This window comes from Montipora capricornis, chromosome 7 (assembly GCF_036669925.1).
Source record: "Montipora capricornis isolate CH-2021 chromosome 7, ASM3666992v2, whole genome shotgun sequence".
Lineage (NCBI taxonomy): Eukaryota > Metazoa > Cnidaria > Anthozoa > Scleractinia > Acroporidae > Montipora > Montipora capricornis.
In genome coordinates this window covers 50251513-50275630 of record NC_090889.1, presented here as the reverse complement: position 1 = coordinate 50275630, position 24118 = coordinate 50251513, and the positions used below count along the sequence as shown (strand labels likewise).

The 24118-nt window shown below is 40.9% G+C and overlaps 2 protein-coding genes and 1 long non-coding RNA gene across 4 annotated transcripts in view; all 3 read right to left on the bottom strand.

The window, feature by feature from the left end:
- Nucleotides 1–24118, bottom strand: part of LOC138057326 (uncharacterized) — a 47875-nt gene that overhangs the window by 10022 nt on the left and 13735 nt on the right. The window contains exons 2-3 of the long non-coding RNA XR_011133636.1: nucleotides 7373–7594; nucleotides 4737–4898 (exon numbers count right to left, since the gene is read on the bottom strand). This is a non-coding gene — a long non-coding RNA (uncharacterized lncRNA). The remainder of the gene's footprint in view (nucleotides 1–4736; nucleotides 4899–7372; nucleotides 7595–24118) is intronic.
- On the bottom strand, nucleotides 12459–15141 carry LOC138057325 (melatonin receptor type 1A-like). Of its 2 annotated transcripts, XM_068903377.1 has the most exons (3): nucleotides 14736–15141; nucleotides 13093–13804; nucleotides 12459–12944 (listed from the first exon to the last, which is right to left on the bottom strand). In XM_068903377.1, the coding sequence occupies exons 1-2, from the start codon at nucleotides 15104–15106 to the stop codon at nucleotides 13123–13125; spliced, it is 1053 nt and encodes a 350-aa protein (XP_068759478.1). In that variant the 5' UTR covers nucleotides 15107–15141; the 3' UTR covers nucleotides 12459–12944; nucleotides 13093–13122. The 2 variants fall into 2 exon arrangements, with proteins under 2 accessions (XP_068759478.1, XP_068759477.1); XM_068903376.1 differs by having other exon boundaries at nucleotides 12459–13804.
- On the bottom strand, nucleotides 22038–24002 carry LOC138057658 (melatonin receptor type 1A-like). The gene is made up of 2 exons (XM_068903593.1): nucleotides 23635–24002; nucleotides 22038–22719 (listed from the first exon to the last, which is right to left on the bottom strand). The coding sequence occupies exons 1-2, from the start codon at nucleotides 24000–24002 to the stop codon at nucleotides 22038–22040; spliced, it is 1050 nt and encodes a 349-aa protein (XP_068759694.1).

Sequence of the window (24118 nt, the reverse complement as noted above, 5' to 3'; positions counted from 1 at the left end):
ACTAAAAAGTCATGGAAATCGTCATTGCGGCAAATGTTTGTTTATTCATGTCAGAAACAACCATTTATTTTGAACCGGACGAAAGTCTGAAAGCCATCCCGCGATTTTCAAGTCTTGTCTTTAGAGCCATAAAATAACTTGATGGAATAATGCTCAATTATGGTATTGCTCAAAACAAGAACAATGATAAAAATGTTGAAAGCATTTTCCGATTTTCAAATAGTGCGAAGGATATTAAAAAATCATCAAACAAAGGCGACAGGTGAATTTGTTTTCAGTTCTTAAAATGAAAGTATATGTAATATAGTTGACATATGCTTTAAATGAATGAGATAGGCATCAATGGTGGAAGATCTGACAGTTATGAATTCTACTCAAAGTGGTTGCTACGCCTATTTTGATTCCATTGTAGAATGCCATTGTGAGTTGATAAATTGAGAAATGTTACTTCACTTAGACAACTGTCTACTGTCGTTACGGATCATAACGAGGACTGTAACAGATTGCAGCCAAAAAAAAAAAGATCGATTTGTTCAAGTCCTCGCTTTGAGTCTTGAAGTAATCGTTAAGGACCTAAAACAAATAGCTCTCACAGAAAAACTGAGGCCACAGCGTTTTATATCAGGAAAACGTATTTTATGCTTAAATAAAGGCACTTAATGGGAGTGAATTATGAGTGGTTTGCACCAGAAAACAGCTAGATCATTCAAGGAAAAGGTTCTTCAGGAAAGGGTTTGATCCTGAACTCCGGTGAGAATTTATTTAGTTGTGTATCATAGGTTTTTGAGACGGAGTGCGTCGCTTGTTTGCACGCTCGGAATGAAATAGGAAGGTGTATTTTTTTTTGCCTCTCATAGCAAATATGTCCATTTACTTGTGATTTGACGTCCTCTATGTGCTGTTCGTTGGTGTGCTAAGACTAAGAGTGTCGTAGAGTTTACTCTTTGGGATAACAGTTTTTCTGTCAGGTGTTTGCAGTTTTCCTTGGTGGTATGTCCATTTCTTTCTTTGCAATGTCTTTAGTTGTGACTGAGATAGTTTGCCTTCCGTTTCTCTCAAATCACTACTCGATTTTTCACTTTGAATTTTCAAGTACATGTATTCCATTGCTTCATTGTAAAATTGATCTTCGATAAACATGGTGAGTTGCGATGTATTTCGCTTCTGCTTTTGCTTAAAGTCATCTAATCTTAAAGTCATCTAAGCTGTTTTCTTCCAACGAAACTTGCGAAGTCTAAATCAGAATAAACTGAAGTTTTGACTGAGAGTGGCCTGGGATGAATAATAAAATATTTGGACAGAGAGTGGCCTGGGATGAATATTAAAATATTTAATTATAAATTATCATGGTAAGTTTGCATGCTCTGCTTGTGTGGTCAAGTGGATAAGAGATCCAGAGGTAGGGAGTTCAAGTTCATGTTCGGGTGAGTAAAAAAGGAAGTCTTGAGTATACTGTGTAAAGTTTGTCATAGAGGGAGTGCGCATAAAGGTATGCAAGGAGGAGGGTCACCTGCAAAATAAGGGGGGATAGAACTGTGAAAGAAAGGGGGGTTGGATAGAGGTGATGGGGAAGATGAGGGAGGGGTAGGAAAGTAGAAGAAAAGAAAGAAATAACATGTTCTTTTTTTAGACCCCCTAAAAACCACGCCCCTGTTCTTTAACTACACCCCAAAAAAGGGAAAATCCCTTTTTTAAACAGTTGATAAAAATAAACCAGTACAATTAAAATTGTACCAGTTCCATGTATTTTGTACCAGTTCAATATATTCTGTACCAGTTTAGAAAAAAATGTACCAAAGGAACAAATTGTACTACAACATACATACATGCCCAGCTCTGAGACTGCCCTCAAAGAGCTTATGTGCTGTGTGGTAGGTGATCTACTAGAAGAAGGTACTGAGATGAAGTTAGATGATGACCTGTACTGTGGTGGTGGTACCTAAACCAACCTACTCAACAACTGGGAAAGAGTCCTACATGTATGTGCACTGTACCAATGTAACCTTCACCTATCTCTATCCAAAACCATAATAAACCCTCAGTCTACAACACTATTGGTATACATCTGGAATGCAGGCATCCTTAAAGCAAGCCCTCATCGCATAGCCATGTTAGCATCCTGTCCAGATCCCAAGACAGTCAACAAGTTGAGATCATTTAGCGGTGCTTGTAAGATTTTGTCCCAAGTTGTACCACGTTGCTCTGCACTCTAAGCCCCACTCAACAATGCTATCACTGGCTGGACCAACATAATTCAATCCTCCTTCCATGAAGCCCAGAGTGCAATTTCCGAGAGTCGCATGATAACTCTACCCACGCGCGATGATGCAAAGCTACATGGCACCCAGTCCACATGGTTGCCTTGTGAGGTTGAGGCCTTATCAATCATCATCACTAGTAGGCATGCATTCTAACTGGCAGTAAGCCATGCGTACAAGCTGACAAAAAATTATGTCAAGGAGAGTTCTCAAAAAGCCCTACAGACTCTGTTAGACACGTTGCTGGCACCACCACCCTCCCATCTGGCTTTGCCAGCACCAATGCCCCTGCATGCGAAGATCAATAATTGTGCAAAGTATGTTCCTTTAAGCAACGCCTAAAAAGGTAAAGTCTCCGCTTACGAGCCAGAAGGCTCATCAGGCCGGCGCTTATCTCCGGTTTCTGTAGCATGAAGCGACTAGGAGTATTTGTACTCCCCCCTGGATGGGATGCTAGTCCATCGCAGGGTTACCCCCAGCATTACGCCGGTACCCATTTATACACCTGGGTGGAGAGAGGCACCGTGAGAGTAAAGTGTCTTGCCCAAGAACACAACACAATGTCCCCTGCCAGGCCCTGAACCCGGACCACTCGATCCGGAGTCGAGCGCACTAACCATGAGGCCACCGCGCCTCCACTATTTTTTGCAAAGAGTGCCCATCCAAGATCTCCTTAACGGCCTCAAGAAACTAGCTGGCCAGCATGGCTCTCAATCTAGTCGGAATGCAATGATCTCCGGTGTACACATGCTCATCTTAAGCAAGGCACCAGGCCATCCAAAAAGCTCCACAATATCAAGGATGTTAAACGCCATCTGAATGTGGCCACAATTGCCAGGCATGGACTACTCGTCATCAAAGGTACAGACCCCTGTCACCTGCTCGCAAGAGTATCATCATTCCACGTCAAGTTTTAGATGGCCTCCTGACTGCGTTCCATATTCAGTTATGTCACCATTCCGACCATCAACTGAAGTCAGAAGTGAACCCTTTTTTTTTGCCTTGGATATGGATAACGCAATCAGCCACGTCACACAAGGCTGCCAGGTCTGCGCTTCCCTCCACCAGCCATCCCACGACCACATTGAGCAGTGCTCAAGCCCACCTACAGATGTTGTGGGAGTGGCATTTACCGCAGACGTTGTAAGCGCTCGTGTCAACTCATTCTAGTGCTGAGGGAATGCACTAGTCTTTCACACTCTCCTTGCTCCTTGGAGAAGAAGGACATGTTTCACTCCACAATTGGCTCATCCAGCTGTACATACTGATGAGTCCATTAAATGGCCCACACGCCATGATTCGCACTGATCCTGCACCTGGCTTTAACCCTTTAAGCCCCGAGGGGTTCCCCATTGACGAGTAAAATCGTCTGGCGTTAGACAGAGTAAAATCTATAAGTGCCATTTGGCACTATCGGGGCTTAAAGGGTTAAACGGGGACATAGTTTTTTGATGGTGTTAGCTTAACCCTTTAAGCCCCGAGGGGTTCCCCATTGACGAGTAAAATCGTCTGGCGTTAGACAGAGTAAAATCTATAAGTGCCATTTGGCACTATCGGGGCTTAAAGGGTTAAAGCCCTTGTAGACGACATGCTCTTGGCACGTCACTGGATTACACTTATTCTAGAGATTGGTCAACCGAAGACCTACCGGTACTCCATATTATGTCATCTCAGTTAAGGCTTTTCCACTGAATGTATAGTTCCTCTCTAAGGGAGCCAGTTTCAGGTAGCCAAGTCTCTTGTCATGCAGCAATGTCCACATTAATAACTTTCAGTCTGAGGAGTTTGTTGTTAATCACTGCTGTTGTTCTTGCATCTTCAATTTGCTTTGCTGCGCCACAGTAATATGTCACACATTACGTCATGCATTAGTTATGGTGACAAATAACATGGCATTGAAAACGCCAGGGAAAAAATTCCAAGCCGGCAAAGGAATGGCAAAATTTTTTGGTTTATAGTAACCAAAAAAGAAGAAACTCTGCCTCCCTGCACTGCCGATTGAGGCAGGCGACCTGTGGCAAGAAAGAACCTCATTGACCGGGGGCTGTGCAGTTTGAAGTTGGTGGTGGCTTTCCAACGAGATGCTATGACCTCTTCCGTTGTCGGAAGTGACTCCTGATGCCTACTCTATACCAGTTGAGTATTGGCTTATCACTAGTAACTACAACAAGTTGCAAAAATAGTGGAGACACTTCACCTTCTTTGGGGGTTATTAATTCCCCTATTATCTCTCACACTGCAAGGCAGTGCTTCCCCATTAACACCAACTGGAGTCAATGTTTGCTCATAACTAGTACAATGTAGTTAGCACACAAACATAAGGAACAGAGACATTAAGAATTAAAACCCATTGACCCCTGGGAGTGAGACATAATAGCTATTACTCTGTCTAATGCCACATGATTTTACTCATCAATGGAGGCAGTTCAGGAGTCAATGGGTTAAGTAAGATAATGACTAGACTATTTTTTGGTTTACCTGTGACATTTCCTGACAAAACACCGTAGATGGATTTAGCAATGCATGTATGTGAAATGGCAGGCTGCTGCTTGTCATAAATGCATGAAAATTCTGCTGTCTTGCTCCTAAGAGAAGTTGCTTGATCCCTGGAGCTGAACATCAAACAAGGTTCTTCCATTTCTGGCAAAATGCAAAACAGTCTAACGTTTGCTGTTTGCCATAAGCTCAAGGCTAAATCTTTCTAATAAACATAAACCTAACTATCATAAAATTTTCTCCCAGCCAACTTACACAATCAGGGAAACACATGGCACTTCTGCCATTAGATGTTTTAATTTAGATTTGGAATCTTGGAATTCAGTTTTAAACTAGTTTACCTAAATGGTAGTAATTAATGCTGCCGAGGGGAAGAGAGATGTTCAAATAAACTTATGCTTGCTGTAACTTAACAATGGTTTGTGCATGGAATTGAAGGGAGATTTTATTAGGTCTTGAGCAGGGATGGTACAAAACATGGACCCCCAAACTGGATCGCCAACTGGACCTCCTTCTGGAACCCACTCCAGAGAGGAAAGAAAACATCAAATTCTAAATCAAAATCTCAAGGTCTTCTGAAAATGACCGAGAAATGAATATATTTTTTTAAAGTTTCCAGCTCCGTGACATCTTTCATTTCGAAAATACATCACTTTGAATTTCCAAATGGTCACCTTGAGTAACACCACGATGCAAAGCTACTTGGTCGAAAAAAAAGCCTATCCCTGTGAATCTTGAGCAGCAGTTTGTATTAACGGTAATTTTTATCTTGAGCGAGAAGTACAGTGCAGGCCGCAGGAATGGCAGAACTAACACGCGTGTAAAATGCATGCAATATGGCGTCTTTACGCGCAAAATACATGTACATGTGAAATACATGCGCGAAACATGAGTGTAAATATTTACACAAGCTTTACACGCACCTCAATTACACGCAAATTGAGTGTAACTCTGATAAGCGGCGCATTCATACACGCAATCTGCGTGTATTTTTCCTAGAGAAGAATACACAAATTAATTATGCGTTCGATTGAGAAATACCGATTTACCTTAAAAGTTGGATCTTTTAGATTTCCAATCAAAGCCAAAATTCAGAAACGGATTGCACTATGGATTTCTTTAATCGAAAATCCATGTCGAGAAACTCTAATAAATTCCATGGCAAAACCAGTTTTCAGAATTTAATTTGTGTTTGATTAGAAATTTCCAATCTGTCCGGAAAACGCTTAATTCTGACATACATGCAAGTGCGATACATAAATAATTTGGATCGTTTACACATTTCCGTGGAAACGTTTAGTTTTAGTTGAAACTCCGGAATGCAATCCAACTTACACAATGCAATTTTAACCTCGTGTCAGCATATGGCATCTTGTTTATTATTGGACCACCACTACGATAACTTGACAAAATAATTATAAGATATGACATTGACAGATAAATCGTATGTCAATGCAAAGTTAATAGTGAAGGGAAAATCCACTAAGATTTTTATCACCGCAGTCATATCAGTATGTCGCATCCTGTTGTCACTCACAACTTTTTTTCACATGAATTTTGGTTGCTTGATGATGAGATGTTACACAATAAAGCCTTTTTAAATACCCCAAAAATACATTTGTTGCAAATCTAAATAAATAAAAATTATGTGTAAAAGCGAAGCTTCAGAAAGGAAGAGTGTATTCAAAACGTAAACAGTTAAGCTAAAAAACCGTAGAATAAAACGAACTCTCTATAACATAATTACATGTACTTTAATATTTATACACGCACTTAATGAGCTTCTGCTTGTAAATTTTGACAGCACTTGTGAAAGAGTTGCATGTATTTTTTTACAAGCACTTTCGTGTATTTTTTTTTACTTGCGTGTTTAGCGCGTGTAAATTGTGTGCAAATTATGTTTCGTCCATTACCAGCCCTCATATTGGTGGACCACAAGGTGTCTACATAGAATTTTTTAAACTCTATCAAGTTGCGTGAAACAGTTCGACAAAGAACTCGGAAAGGTATGTACAACGCAGACCTGAGGATTGGAGAGGTGGTCAAAAGATCTGTTTCCAACATTCCAAGTTCTTGGCCTTTTTCATTGTACGATTTAGAATTAATTTTTTTGTTGCGTGACAGTGTAAACTATCCATGGTTTGCGGATACGAAAGAGAAGTGAAAAACAGTCTGTAACAACACCATATCACGCATCTTAATTCCTGCATTCGCACATAACCACAATTCCTCCTGTGTTTGACCACAATCCCTTGCGTTTGAAAGAAAAACGTGTTCTTCTCCCGATTAGAGAGAGGTGCCTCGTTCGTTCGCTTCAGGCTCACTCACTGAAGTTTTTACGCCCACAAAATGCTTCGCCTGCACTTAAGTCGTTTTGCCCACACTTCAGTGGATTGACGCCAACACCTGTTCTAATGTAAATGATGCAAATCTTCACCGAAACAGTGCAAGCAAAACGACTCAAGTGTAGACGAATCACCGTGTGGGCGCAACGACCGAATTCCAGGAAAAACACGTGCAAACCTTCTTAATCAATGATCGGGCGTAATGTTTCTTTGCTTTCCTTATCCGTTGGACAAAACAACACGGTAAACGTTTTAATTACCGTTATTGCATACCTTTAAATTCGTCACGGAAGATTCCTCCCTTCTGCTTGGCCAAACGGTCGCTTTCGGCTCTTGGTGTTAACATATGGCGTCTCCGTACGACAAGACGCAACCTCTGACAAATGTTGCATAATTGATTAGAAGACTGGAACCAAATTACGTGAACGTGGATGGCTCAACGACGGTCACCGTATACCAGAAACCCACTCTCTGAATTTCCATTCTAACCACCACCTGCATGCAACATAAAAGAGCTGTAGTTAACACTCTGCTTCTTCGAGCTCAGACCTTGGTGTCTGAAGAAGTTGACAAGGTAAAGGAAATTCGACTCGCTGAGCAAGCCTTGGGGTGCAGGGATGGCGCAGTGGTGAGAGCACTCGCCTCTCACTAATGTGGCTCCGGTTCGATTCCCAGACTCGGCGTCATACGTGGGTTGACTTTGTTGGTTCTCTACTTAGCCTGCGAACGCAGACGTATTTCCGGCGGTCGTTTCTCTCTCTTTTCTGGGGAGAGAAACGACCGCCGGAAATACGTCTGCGTTCGCAGGCTATTCTCTACTCGGCACCGAGAGGTTTCCTCCGGTACTCCGGTTCAGTCCCCTCTCCTCAAAAACCAACATTTGACTTGATTTGCGCATAGTTAGTAACTATGATTTGCGTTAATTGTTAATTTCAGTTTACACACTACTAACTATGGTTTACAGTGTCCCCAATTAGTGCTCCAGTGAGGGTTGCTGGAAGCATGGTTAGCGCTAACCAGCGTTAAATGCCATGGAAACCTAAAGGTTTTGATACCTCTTAACCAACGCTTAGCGCTAACCAGGCTTCGAGCAACCGGCCCTTGGATGCTAACAATACCGAACACTGTTTCGAGAGTTCCTGAAGAATCCGTTAACGAGAAGAGAATATATGCTTCAGTGCCATGCATCAAGCGCACTTCGGAACGCCTCCAAAGAGCATTTAAATCTCACGAGGTCACACTTGTCCACAAGCCTTTCCATTCCTTAGATTACAACGAGTTCGTGTTAAGGATAAAACAGAAAACCTCAAAAAGTTTGGAACAGTCTATCACATCCATTGCGAACAATGTGACAAAGATTATGTGGGCGAAACTTCTCGGTTATTAGAAACTCGAGTAAAGGAACATCTTTCTAGGGATTCGTCAGCTGTTCATGAACATTTCAAGCTCACGGGTCATTCAGTGGATTCCAGCAAAACAAAAGTTCTTGCCACGGAGAATAACACATTCAAGCGCCGCATAAGGAAGGCAATTATGATAAGATTACGTAAGCCGTCTTTGAACAGAGACAATGACAATCACTTTCCCTAGATCCAACCCTCTGATGTCCAATCGGTCAGTTTGGAACGTGAGTAATGCCGGACCTTAGAGTCCAAAACTTACGCTCAAAGTAAACAACCTTTAAATAAAAATCAAAGCTCAAAATTTTGCCAGTCAAGTGTGAAGCAATCACACTTTCAAAATCTGAAGAAAAAAAGAAAGTGATTTTTTTATCACAGTAGCACTTAGATGAACATTAGTTTTTCAATATTCGGTCCAGAGAAATATCAGCTCTTACTGTTATATTCCCAGAATATCAGTGCAAACATAATAACGCTATCGTGCTAGCGTGGCTAGCTTAGATAAGTTCAGATTAAGGTGTATGTTTTCCCCAGAAAAAGTCGAGAAAAAGCAAAAATGAGTCATCACAGTTTTTGTTGTGATAGTTTCGTAGTGTAACATTATGTCCAGGTTTGACTCTAATTAGATGCATGCCCAATTTTGACATCCAACACAAAGTGTCCCTTTAAGTCTAAGCATTTGCTACCTATTTTCAACAATAAGGTAAGGGTAAAGGTCAGCGTTATTTTTAGCTTTGGGTAAATGCAGCAGCTAATCTTCACTTAAAGAGTAGCATTTGGGGGACACTTTGTGACATAAATTGTCTGTATTCTGAGACACAAGTGATGTTGAAGTTGGCGAGAAGAGCAAGGGGACACTTCGTGACGCTTATTGAAATCCGCGTGCATCTAATTAGGGTCAAACCTGGACATATGTTCACTCACATTTGAACACTTCCTTCAAATTGTTGGGGCGAACATTTGTCAAGAAACTTTGACAAACACGAGGAAAGATTAACCTATGAGGGCACATTTTGTTCGTTTTTCGGCAGTTGAACGAATTCCATTCCAAAGCGAGATGAGCTTTATCTAGATTCTTGCGTTGGGTGAGGTGGAATCTCAGTGACTCCTTTTGTCTGATTTAGGAAAGATAGAAAATGACAAATAACTCAAGTTTAATTTGACAATGGAAATAGCTCAGCCTCACTCACCGCTTTATCGCTACCAAAGCAAGGGTGCCAATTGAAGCGCAACCTACCCACAAAACAAGGAATCCCTGGATCTGACAAATAAGGTACCCAAAAATCCAATCTCCAACGATTAGAACACCAATACAAAATGGTGCCCAGATGTCCAACATGACAATATCAGATATGCCCAAGGAGATCACAAAATAAGCTGTAATGTTGCGAAGTCGGTGATTTTTATACAAAACCAACAACACTGCAACGTTACCAAGAGTGCCGACGAATACGAGAAAAGCGTATAAAAACGATTCGCCAATTGTGGAGGAAATCGAGTGGGTAGCGAGTTCTTTATAAAGAGGGGACCCGTCTGCGATTATCGTTGAAGAAGAAACCATTTTGCTGATCAGTGATATAACCACGAGTTGACGCCCTTTCGTGTAAAAGGGGTGACTTTTGTCTTACGTTTTTGCAATGTATTCATTTCTTGAAGTGATGCTCTCACTTATTAGAACACTGATGTTAATGAACGATCCTGACGTCTTTCAACCAGTAAAAGCTTCATCTAAAAAGTCATGGAAATCGTCATTGTGGCAAAGGTATGTTTATTCATGTCAAAAACAACCATTTATTTTGAACCAGACGAAAGGGTGAAAGCGAGCAGGCGATTTTTAAGTCTTGTCTTTAAAGCCATATAAAATAACTTGAAAGAATAATGTTAAATTATGTTATTCCTCAAAACAAGAACAATAATAAAAATACAGGGAGCATTTTCCGATTTTTAAATAGTTACAAAACAGCAAGTATTTACTTAAATACAGGAAGGATATTGAAAATTCATCAAACAAAGGCGACAGGTGAATTTGCTTTCAGTTCTTAAACAGGGAGAAATATCAGAGAATATATGCAATATAGTAGACATATGCTTTAAGTGAGTGAGATAGGCATCATCAAGGGTGGAAGACAGTTCTGAAGTCTACCAAGAGAGTATGAAGATCAAAGTGGTTGCCCCGCCTATTTTGATCCCATTCTAGAATATTATTATGATTTGATAAATTAAGAAATGTTGTTTCATTTAAACAAATTAATTGATTGCTACGAGCCGGCTCAAGGAGTAGATACGAAAAACCCAGCGTAAAAACATAAAGGAAAAAGAAAATTATTTGACATTTGGAAAATATGTATTATTTTATAAAAAGTAAATGCAGTGTTTTTTTTCAGGGGAAACCGTTTATCGTAATTTCTGAGTGAAAAAGGGAAGGACCAGACCTCCCACTCAAGCAGGGGTTTCAATAAAATTTCAAGTTGATGATTGGTTTGCGTAGAGTAACCGACTGTATTAGCAAGAAAAAGGAAAGGAAGCAACTTGGAAGCTGTCAACATATGCGTTTCAAATATCAGACTTGTTCGCGTCTGCGACCTGTTACCTCACATAGATAAAAACACCAAAAGCAGCATTACCTGCGAAAATACCATCTCACTCGCTACGTGAATTTATTTATGTCAACTGGCCATAACCCCAGAAACCAGAACGACGAAAAGCAGAAGGAAAAACAATAGACCTAACTCTAATAAAAACCATGGCTTTCATGTTCATCATGCAAATTAACTGCAGTTTCTTTTCCCGTTCTCCCTGCTTGTCAATGAACATACAAGAAAAAACGTAGGTCAAGAAGAGATTAATTTTTTGGCTGCAGGCCTTGAGGTGCGTTTTCACTTTATCAGCCGTTCACGATTTTTTACGAGTGTAAATAGAGATGACAGAAGCGCAAAAGCTATCGCAAACCTAACTCAAAACCGAAACAGAGCTTGCTTTCTGATTCTACTCCTCATATATGATGTTTTCAACCAACCTCCAGAGACACCAGTAACAATAAAGAAATGTACGACTTCTGGTGGACAAACAAAAGAAGCTAATGAGAGATCTTTTGTTTTCGTCCACAAACAAGGCGGCGATGACGTCACGTGAAAACCTCCTGTACAGGCTGTTTTAGTGCTCAACGTAGCACGATGTTGGGACGAAGCCCTAATAACGCCTGTGTTAAAGGCCTGAAGCGCCGCCAACCAAAACTAGTATATACCGCACAAGTGAATAGGGCCTTATGCGCTTTTTGATTGTTTAGATGTGACACCGGCGACGGACAACTGAAATGCAAACTGCCACGTGGGTTTGGTCGGAACGTCTTCTATTAACCGATGGTGCGTCCAATGGACCAAGCTGAAAAGTAAAGGCGGGTAAAGGCATCACGCAACGTTTTGTGATGTCCGTGCACTTAAAGGGTCGTGGTGGTGGAGGCAATAAAGCATTTCCGTAACACTAGCATAACATTTTGCAAGCGCATAATATACTATACACCTTTTTCCAAAATGGCCGCCATTTAGATATTAGTTGTCTCCGCTTATTAGACTCACTAGCCTCGTTAGCACGGACAAAATATAAAAGAAATGTTGCTTTAGAACAAGACAGTCTGATTAGCACATAAACAAAAGAATAATTTATTGGTCGCCATCTATGCATTCGGTCTATACACCTTATTATCCAATTACATTCTTGGCGCCTCGTGCTTATGGACTAGCACGTCTAGTGTGACATTTGCTACTGCGTCATTCCAGTTCTGTCTTTATTACGAAAACACTTTAGCTCAGAAGCATCTACACTGAAATTCCCTCCCTTCCCTCCCTCTTTTCATACCTGGGGCCCGTTTCTCGAAAGTACCGAAACTTTTCGGACCCGAAAAAGCCATTTGAGAAACTTCCAACCGCTTGTTTTGGAAAGCCGATCTTTTAACATATTTTCAAGGTAACAAAAATAAAAATAACTGTGAAGTTTAACGAATTAAATCTCTCCGTTCTTGAGATACAAAGGGAATTGTGACATCCGAAAATGGCCCGTAAAGTTTCGGGACTTTCGAGAAACGGGCCCCTGGTGCCTCAATAGCATTTCCCAGGTCATGTCATGGGGAATCAATTAGTTGTAAACTATCTGTGGATTTGTTACGCATGCAGTGTTTGCACGATGATGTCAATGACATTTTTTTCTGATACGAACGGTTAAGTCCCACTTTGCGCTTTGTAAAATAATGATCTAGTCAATCATGTAAAGTAAAATATGGGTGGCCGATGAAATGTTTCCATCCGGGTCACCCTTTGCCCCAAAGACTCAGTGTACTAGGGTTGTGTGCCTTCTGATCGCGCCCAGTTATCATAGAAACCCTAGTGACTTCTTTGGTTCTCTTGGTGTAGATTTCGAGAGCGCTGGAGCCATGCCCGGAGATCAAGGATCTGTCTAAAAGAACAGGAAATGTAAACAAAACTAAAGCTAGAATCATATGAGCGATAACAAGACTTAAAATGAGAAAAAGTTGTGAAAGAAAGGAAACGCAGTTCCTCTCACTGAAGTACCATTGAAAACTACTGGAGAAAAGTGAACTTGCCAGTGAGTTTTTCCAAGGTTTCTGGTTCAGTTGATCGACAAATTGTTCAGTTCCCGCAAATTTCTTTCTCCAGTCTTCGCTCTTGGCTGATCGTGTACATTCGCTTGCACTTCCAAGTCTACTCGTCCCGCACGATGAATTCCGAACAACCTTAAGTAGGCTCTCCGATAAGAAGGATTCATGACGCCGTAAATGATAGGGTTTATCGCTGAACTGCAAATGCCAAAAACACTATACATGTAATAGGTTTCGCGGTTCAATTCCCATCCCGACCCGAGAAAGTTATCCACAATATCCAGGACTAAAATTGGACTCCAGCAGAAGATAAAGCCAACCACGGTTGCAAACAAGATTTTTGTTACCTTAATATCCTCTAATGAGAGAGAGACCTTCCTTGTATTTCCGTTCCGGAGATTCTTTGCCACAGTTCTCTCATGGGTTTTAAGCGCTTTGAAAACTCTTAGGTAGCAAACGATCAAAATTACCATTGATATTCCGACGAAGATGTGGAATGGAAGAGTAAGCAATGAAAACTTGGACTCAAAGTAACAAAAGAATTTCCCGGGATGAAACACGTAATCCTTACCAGCGGCGGTGTATGTCAAAGGAGTTGATAAGGCCGCAATCCAGCCTCCAAGGACTATAAGTTTGGCTTTGGCTGAAGTGAAAATCACTCTATACATCGAGGTTTTAACGATGTGGAAATACCTAAAAGAAGGGAATGTAGTGCTTAATGCTCCGCTTATGTAAAAAAATATCTCGGCTTGGCCTCAACGTCTTCGGTTTAGGGTCTCTTTTGAGGGTCCAACCACAATAAAGCTAAATAACATATTCTCACTTTTTTTGTAAAGTCGGTGGAACTAGTGAATAGCACTGAACCAGCGAAGTACTTGATGAGAAATAGTTGTCATGAAAACGTGGCTTATATTAATTCTTTTGCTGGGACAGAAGTGCACGAAATTGCAACGCGCTGTCATTTTTAAGACTCACATATCTTTTCTCATTCGTGGGAACCGAAACAAACACGCTATGGTTTTTACATTTTCTTGAATTCAAATTAGACTAGATGCCAAATTCACGTTGCCGCCGTAATTAACAAATAAAAAAACAGGTGTTTGCGAGAATAAAGAAAATTATCAGTTCTTACTGTAATATTCCCAGGAAAGTGCAAAAATAATGACGCTATGCTACAATTGTACCTTAGACAAGGTCAAGTTAAAGTGTATGTTTTCCCCACAAAAAGTCGAGAAAAAGCAAAAAAGAGTCATCACAGTTTTGTTGTGACTGTTTCGTGGTGTAATGCTTTTCTCTTATACTATTTTTCAGAAATCTTGTCAAAAATAAACAGAGGATAGGTTGTGAAATCAAGCCACATTTGAACACTTCCTTCAAATTGTTGGGGCGAACATTTGTAAAGAAACTTTGACAAACTCGAGGAAAGATTAACCTATAAGGGCACATTTTGTTCGTTTTTCGGCAGTTGAACGAATTCCATTCCAAAGAGAGATGAGCTTTATCTAGATTCTTGCGTTGGGTGAGGTGGAATCTCAGTGACTCCTTTTGTCTGATTTAGAAAAGATAGAAAATGACAAATAACTCAAGTTTAATTTGACAATGGAAATAGCTCAGCCTCACTCACCGGTTTATCGCTACCAAAGCAAGGGTGCCAAGTGAAGCGCAAGCTACCCACATAACAAGGAATCCCTGGATCTGACAAATAAGGTACCCAAAAATCCAATCTCCAACGATTAGAACACCAATAGAAAATGGTGCACAGATGTCCAACATGATGATATCAGATATGGCCAAGGAAATCACAAAATAAGCTGTAACGTTGCGAAGTCGATGATTTTTATACAAAACCAACAAAACTGCAACGTTACCAAGAGTGCCGACGGATACAATAAAAGCGTATAAAAACGATTCGCCAATAGTGGAGGAAATCGAGCGGGTAGCGAGTTCCTTATAAAGAGGGGACTCGTCTGCGATCTTCGTCGAAGAAGAAACCATTTTGCTGATCAGTGATATAACCACGAGTTGACGCCTTTTCGTGTAAAGGGGCTGACGTTTGTGTACTTTTTGCAATGTATTAGTGATGGTCGGCACTTATTAGAACACTGATGTTAATGAATGATCCTGACGTCTTTCAACCAGTAATTTAAAAGTTTCATCTAAAAAGTCATGGAAATCGTCATTGTGGCAAAGGTATGTTTATTGATGTCAAAAACAACCATTTATTTTGAACCAGACGAAAGGGTGAAAGCGAGCAGCCGATTTTTAAGTCTTGTCTTTAAAGCCATATAAAATTACTTGAAAGAATAATGCTAAATTATGTTATTGCTCGAAACAAGAACAATAAGAAAAATACAGGGAGCATTTTCCGATTTTCAAATAGTTACAAAAGAGCAAATATTTACTTAAATACAGGAAGGATATTGAAAATTCATCAAACAAAGGCGACAGGTGAATTTGCTTTCAGTTCTTAAACAGGGAGAAATATCAGAGAATATATGCAATGTAGCAGACATATGCTTTAAGTGAGTGAGATAGGCATCAATGGCATCAATGGTGGAAGAGAGTTCTGAAGTCTACCAAGAGAGTATGAAGGTGAGAAGTAATCCCTCTTACTGGCCCTATTCCCATCGTAATTCCTCTTAAGTTATTTTTAGATCTCCTGCGAGATCCGGTATTCCCACGAGGGTTAACTGATAGCCAATCAAATCTCCCCATTTTTACCAATGTTGACAGCTGAGCGCAATGATTTGCGTCGTTCGCGAAAATGGGGACAGATGATTGGCTATCAGTTAACCCTCGTGGGAATACCGGATCTCGCAGGAGATCCAGAAATAACCTAAGAGGGATTACAATGGGAATAGGGCCAGTATGAGGGATTACCTCTCTTTCCTTCATACTCTCTTGAGTCTACTCAAAGTGGTTGCCCCGCCTATTTTGATCCCATTCTAGAATATTATTGTGATTTGATAAATTAAGAAATGTCGTTTTATTTAAACAAATTAATTGATTGCTACGAGCCGGCTCAAGGAGTAGATACGAAAAACCCAGCGTAAAAACATAAAGAAAAAAGAAAATTATTTGACATTTGGAAAATATGCATTTATTTTATAAAAAGTAAATGCAGTGTTTTTTTCAGGGGAAACCGTTTATCGTAATTTCTGAGTGAAAAGGAGAAGGACCGGACCTCCCACACAAGCAGGGGTTTCAATAAAATTTCAAGTTGATGATTGGTTTGCGTAGAGTAACCGACTGTATTAGCAAGAAAAAGGAAAGGAAGCAACTTGGAAGCTGTCAACATATGCGTTTCAAATATCAGACTTGTTCGCGTCTGCGACCTGTTACCTCACATAGATAAAAACACCAAAAGCAGCATTACCTGCGAAAATACCATCTCACTCGCTACGTGAATTTATTTATGTCAACTGGCCATAACCCCAGAAACCAGAACGACGAAAAGAAGAAGGAAAAACAATAGACCTAACTCTAATAAAAACCATGGCTTTCATGTTCATCATGCAAATTAACTGCAGTTTCTTTTGCCATTCTCCCTGCTTGTCAATGAACATACAAGAAAAAAACGCAGGTCAAGAAGAGATTAATTTTTTCGCTGCGCAGGCCTTGAGGGGCGTTTTCACTTTATCAGCCGTTCACGATTTTTTGCGAGTAAACACTATCGCAAACTTAACTAAAAACCGAAACAGAGCTTGCTTTCCGATTCCACTCCTCATATAGGATGTTTTCAACCAACCTCTAGAGACACCAGTAACAATAGAAAAATGTACTACTTCTGGTGGACAAACAAAAGAAGCTAATGAGAGATCTTTTGTTTTCGTCCACAAACAAGGCGGCGATGACGTCACGTGAAAACCTCCTATACAGGCTGTTTTAGTGCTCAACGTAGCACGATATTGGGACGAAGCCCTAATAACGCCTGTGTTAAAGGACTGAAGCGCCGCCAACCAAAACTAGTATATACCGCACAAGTGAATAGGGCCTTATGCGCTTTTTGATTGTTTAGATGTGACACCGGCGACGGACAACTGAAATGCAAACTGCCACGTGGGTTTGGTCGGAACGTCTTCTATTAGCCGTTGGTGCGTCCAATAGACCGAATGCATAATTGTCGACCAAGAATGTATTCTTTTATTTATGTGCTAATTAGACTAACCTCGCTCTCAAGCAACATTTCTTTTGAATTTTGTCCATGCAAACGAGGCTAGTGAGTCTTATTTGCACGTAAACAAAAGAATATATTTTTGGTCGCCATTTATGCATTCGGTCTATGGACCAAGCTAAAAGAAAAGGCGGATAAAGGCATCACGCAACGTTTGGTGATGTCAGTGCACTTGAAGGGTCGTGGTGGTGGAGGTCATAAAGCATTTCCGTAACACTCATTTTGCAAGCGCATAATATACTATTTGCGGCAAATGATAAACCTACGGCAATGTGTCGGGAATAGGCTTGAGACAGCTCAGTCAAAACAAGCTTGAGTTGAACGGTCGATACTGCGGCTTTGTCCATGTTAAGCTGGATGCTAAGAGCTGTTAGTAACTCATCGGCAGGGATCTCATGTATATGCCCACCACGAGTCCCACGATTTCCCATTATTCAATCATCCATATTCATTTACCTTCATCTATACCATTTACATGAGGTCTTTCCCAACCATTTCAGTCAGGCTAACACTTCTGAGTAGAGTGTAATGTACAGTGCTAAGTTTCTACCCCATACGAACCATGTGAGCGTTATAGCCCTACTAATGGAATGGGCCCACACAAGGACAGAGAAAAACTCTGACGTGGGTGCCGGGGAATTGAGCCTACGACCTTCGGGTTAGATCACCGCTGCTCTACCGACTGAGCCACCAGGTCACCTTGTATCTCAGTCGGTAGAGCAGCGGTGATCTAACCCGAAGGTCGTGGCTTCAATTTCCACCCGGGTCCTTGTATGGGCCCATTTCCATTAGTAGGGCTAAGGCTCACATGCTCATATGGGGAAGAAACTAAGCTCTTTACATTACACTCTAATCAGTTAAGTCTGTTCAAATATAAGAGCTACACGGCCAACGTTTGCAAAAACGTAGTCCTTCCTAACACTTCTGGGGGAGAGGGGCGAGTCGCGTTTGACGACTAGTTTGCCGTCTTTGGTAAAATTGACAACATCAAGATATCTTTTGACATGTGCAAAGTTGGTGAGCTTTTTGGATGAGCGTCACTTGTTAATTAAGTGATTACGGCCAGGCTACATGGCTGGTGAAGGAAAGGCGCTCATTGCCGCTTATTATTACGGAACTTAAGCAAGGACAACGGCGACGACAACAACACAAATTTGCATATTAACCCTTTCACCCCGTGGGGTTCCCTATTGACGAGTAAAATCGTCTGGCGTTAAACAGAGTAAAATCTATATTAAGTGGCACTCTTGGGAGTGAAAGGGTTAAGTGAGCAAACACAAAAGCTTTGCTCTCCTTTTTCATAGGTTTCAGAACATTTTTAATCTGGATAACAACCGTACTTGGCACATAATCTGCCATATATGACACCGCCCTAATCCCGCATTCTTTTCGAGCTGCAATTATTTACTTTCCTGATCCAATGAGTTAATTGTCTAGACTTGTACACGAAGTCTGTATCGCTTAAGTGTATATTTTCAGTCTTGTGGGCAGAGGTATTCAACAACTAGACCCTCCGTGAGGGTACACTGGGTTGTCTGTGGTACGTGCACCGTTGCAAACAATTTTTTTCAAGGTCATTAAGAAGTCATACCAGAAGAGGCCCTTTGGCTCACAGGTCCTCACACGTTCGTACGACGAAACAGATCTGTCCTTGCGTAATATGTAGCTCTAACAGTGCACGATATTGTTTTGGTATTGTCTATTATTGTAGTGCCATGGTAGAAGTCTTGGGTAAATAGTCTGAGAAGACATGTGGTTACTAGCAAAGTACTGAACCCAGAAAGATTGAAGAAAATAAATGGGAAGTGAGAAACATTGGCTTCTGGGCTGACATGTTGATAAACTTCTTTTCACCACAAGTTTAAGCGCGCCCTCTGAGCATCTGACAGCTTTGTAATGCCGAAGTTCACTGAAGTCAGGCCCTGTTCGGCGGGGTTAGTGTTTGGATGGGAGACCAAAACAATATACCCCTCATAAAACAGAAGCATCGGACTATCGGAAGCATCGGAAAATACTATTAACGCTAACAAATGCGAACTCAGCAAGGTACAGATCTTGTTAGCTTGCTTTATGCAAAAACAAATATTGATGCAAAAGTAAATAACTATTGATACACAGTTTTTAGAAAGAGCAGAAGGAAGTCTCCAGGACGGTCGATCGAGAATAACATATTTACGACATGAAAACAACATTAATTTTGAACCGTGAATATAGAATATAAAAAGTTACGATCAGCGACAAACATTTTGGGAGATTTTTTGCTACGTTCAAATAAATCGCCAAATCGAAAGTGACATGGCCGGAATTCGTCGGGCGCCGTGATTAAGTTACCCCGGCATGTTTACTCGCCAAACAGTGAAGCATCTGTGTCAAATGATGGCAAGATACCGGGTTTTTGTAAGTTTCTCTTTCAGTCAAGTGTTATAAAGTTTGACAATGAAATGAGCGAAGTCAAAATAAAGATCACAATCGCACAACTCTTGTTTATGCAAAGTCAAAATTTACTCTCCAAGACGCGTTCGACGTTATTTATCACCAGGTAATTTCATCATTTTGGAAATGGCAGCTACTTTATTATTCATCTGCGTCACAATTTTTCACTGATTTTGGGGCTCATTTTGTTGAAACTCAAGCAAGCTTCCAACAGGCCTGTGAACCCTTCCTGCTTACAGAGCAATACTAAAAAACTTCTCCCATATCACATTTCAACCTTAAGCTCGGAAATCCAATACACAACATGATATTATAATTCACAAAGGCAGAAAATACTACAGAATCCTATTCCAGCGAAAAATTTATTGAAACAAACAACATATTTGCTCTTAGAGGCGAGAACCTCTTCCTATTTCATTGCGTGCGTGAAGGCAAGAAACTCAATCGTGTCAAATTACCATGTACTTCAGGTAAATACAGCTCACTTTGATTTCGGCTCGACGGGCGATAGATTGTTGTCGAAGTCCATTACTCGTCGCTTTTAAGATTCCACCGCCTGTATATCCAATTGACCTGCCATTCATGAGCTTCATAAGGGTATATTTTGTTCAAAGATCCACTAAAACGCCATTCGCGTTACATGACTTTCGACCCCATTGCCGGTTAAGTTTATCATTCTACTGTGTCCACCAGAGAAATCTACGCATTTCCCACTACCCTCTCGATCCTAAGAAAATAAGCGCAGAAGGCTCTATGCACAAAGCCACCACTTAGCAGGGGAGTGACAGGCAAGACTTTCACCGACACGGAAAAAAAATAAGAAAACGACGAAATCAACGCAGACCTCGACTGGTTTGCCATAGGCAACCCAGTAATGACTCTATGAACGTACGTTGGATATGAGTTGGTAAATGGCCTACGGGAGGCGTAGGGCCGAATAAACTATAAAGACAATTTATAAAGGTTTATAAATTAAAGTTGATGTGACAACTATGACCTCTGCGAGGGATATGCATTTGAACCAAGACTATTTTCTGTTGTCTGCGCTTATTAGACCCACTAGGCTCGTTAGCACAGACAAAATACAAAAGAAATGTTGCTTTAGAACGAGGCTAGATGGTCTGATTAGCACATAAACAAAAGAATAATTTATTGGTCACCATTTATGCATTCGGTCGATACACCTTATTATCCATTCACATTCTTGGCGCCTCGTGCTTATGGACTAGCACGTCTAGTCTGACATTTGCTACTGCGTCATTCCAGTTCTGTCTTTATTGCGAAAACACTTTAGCTCAGAAGCATCTACACTGAAATTCCCTCCCTCTTTTCATACCTGGTGCCTCAATAGCATTTCCCAGGTCATGTCATGGGGAATTAGTTAGTTGTAAACTATCTGTGGATTTGTTACAGTTAATGAGCTATTTTAACACGGACGCATGCAGTGTGTCAATGACATTCTTTTCTGATACGAAGGGTTAAATCCCACTTTGCGCTTTGTAAAATAATGATCTAGTCAATAATGTAAAGTAAAATATGGGTGGGGATGAAATGTTCCCATCCGGGTCACCCTTTGCCCCAAAGACTAAGTGTACTAGGGTTGTGTGCCTTCTGATCGCGCACAGTTATCATAGAAACCCGTGGCGCAACCCTAGATAGGTAAGGACCTCGCAACCTTCTGGAGAGGATTGTGGCCTTGGGGATTGTAATCCCTTGGCGCGGATTGTAACCTCGCATTGCCAACTTGTTGTCATGACCTTGGGGATTGCAACCCTTTGGAGAGGATCGCGACCTCTCTTTGCTTGGCAACTTAGTTAACCTGCCTTTTCATGACCTTCAAATGAAGTGCTTCATCTCCTACCCCATTACCCCACAAACTGCTGTCTGTTACACTTATTGTCTTGGGTCGTGAGAATCATGAACTCATTTCATATCCAATGAGAAGCGCGAATGAAACAATTACTTTATCAAGTTTCATTTAACTCTGAACTGTTTCCATTTCACAAAGCGACCAGCGAAATCAGTCTCCGCATATAAGCTCAAATGGTATATGACCCGATAAGACAGGTTGAAAGTCGTGTATTTGCAACTGGTGATTTTTCGTTGCTTTTCGAGAGCGCTGGAGCCACGCCGGGATGTCAAGGATCTGTCTAAAATGACAGGAAATGTAAACAAAACTGAAGCTTGAAACATATGAGCGATAACAAGACCTAAAATGAGAAAAAGTCGTGAAAGAAAGGAAACGCAGTTCCTCTCACTGAAGTACCATTGTACCAGAGAAAAGTGAACTTGCCGGTGAGTTGTTCCAAGGTTTCTGGTTCAGTTGATCGACAAATTGTTCAGTTCCTGCAAATGTGTTTCTACAGCTTTGGTCCTTCGCTGATCGTGTACGTTCGCTGGCACTTCCACGTCTACTCGTCCCACACGATGAATTCCGAACAACCTTAAGTAGGCTCTGCGATAAGAAGGATTCATGACGCCGTAAATGATAGGGTTTATCGCTGAACTGGAAAAACCAAATACAGAATGCATGTAATAGGTTTCGCGGGTCAATTCCCATCCCGACCCGAGAAAGTCATCCACAACATCCAGGACTAAAAGTGGAGTCCAGCAGAAGACAAAGCCAACCACGGTTGCAAACAAGATTTTCGTTAATTTAATATCCTCTATCGAGAGAGAGACCTTCCTTGTATTTCCGTTCCGGAGATTCTTTGCCACAGTTCTCTCATGGATTTTAAGCGCTTTGAAAACTCTTAGGTAGCAAACGATCAAAATTACCATGGACATTACGATGAAGATGTAGGATGGAAGAATAGGCAAGGAAATCTTGGACTCAAAGAAACAAACGAATTTCCCAGGTTGAAACACGTAATCCTTACCAGCGGCGGTGTATGCCAGAGGAGCTGATAAGGCCGCAAGCCAGACTCCAAGGACTATAAGTTTGGCTTTGGCTGAAGTGAAAATGACTCTATACATCGAGGTTTTAACGATCTGGAAATACCTAAAAGAAGGGAATATAGTGCTTAATGCTCCGCTCATGTAAAAAAAGGTCTCGGCTTGGCCTCAGCTTCTTCGGTTTAGGGTCTCTCTTCAGGGTCCTACCATAATTTAGCTAAATAACTTATTCTCATTGTTTTTGTTAAGTCGCTGAAACTAGTGAATGGCACTGAACCAGCTAAGTACTTGATGAGACATACTTGTCATGAAAACGTGGCTTATATTAATTCTTTTACTGGGACAGAAGTGCACGAAATTGCAACGCGCTGTCATTTTTAAGACTCAAATATATCTTCTCATTCGTGGGAACCGAAACAAACACGCTATGGTTTTTACATTTTCTTGAATTGAAATTAGACTAGATGTCAAATTCACGTTACCGTCGTAATTAACAAATAAAAAAACAGGTGTTTGCGAGAATAAAGAAAATTATCAGTTCTCACTGTAATATTACCAGGAAGGTGCAAAAATAATAACGCTATGCTAGCTTAGATAAGTTCAAGTTTAAAGTGTATTTTTTCCCCAGAAAAAGTCCAGAAAAAGCAAAAAGGAGTCATCACAGTTTTCGCTGTGACAGTTTCATAGTGCAACGCTTTTCTCTTATACTATTTTTCAGAAATCTTGTCAAAAATAAAGAGAGGATAGGTTGTGAAATCGAGCCACATTTGAACACTTCCTTCAAATTGTTGGGGCGAACATTTGTCAAGAAACTTTGACAAACACGAGGAAAGATTAAGGGCACATTTTGTTCGTTTTTCGGCAGTTGAACGAATTCCATTCCAAAGCGAGATGAGCTTTATCTAGATTCTTGCGTTGGGTGAGGTGGAATTTCAGTGACTCCTTTTGTTTGATTTAGAAAAGATAGAAAATGACAAATAACTCAAGTTTAATTTTGACTAAGGAAAGAACTGTCACTCACCGGTTTATCGCTACCAAAGCAAGGGTGCCGAGTGAAGCGCAAGCTACCCACATAACAAGGAATCCCTGGATCTGACAAATAAGGTACCCAAAAATCCAATCTCCAACGATTAGAACACTAAGAGAAAGTGGTGCACAGATGTCCAACATGATAATATCAGATATGGCCAAGGAAATCACAAAATAAGCTGTAATGTTGCGAAGTCGGTGATTTTTATACAAAACCAACAAAACTGCAACGTTACCAAGAGTGCCGCCGGATACGATAAAAGCGTGTAAAAACGATTCGCCACCTGTGGAGGAAACCGCGCGCGTAGCGAGTTCTTTATAAAGAGGGGACCCGTCTGCGATTATCGTTGAAGAAACCATTTTGCTGATCAGTGATATAACCACGAGTCGACGCCCTTCCGTGTAAAAGGGGTGATTTTTGTCTTATGTTTTTGCAATGTATTAATTGATGGAAGTGATGGTCGCACTTATTAGAG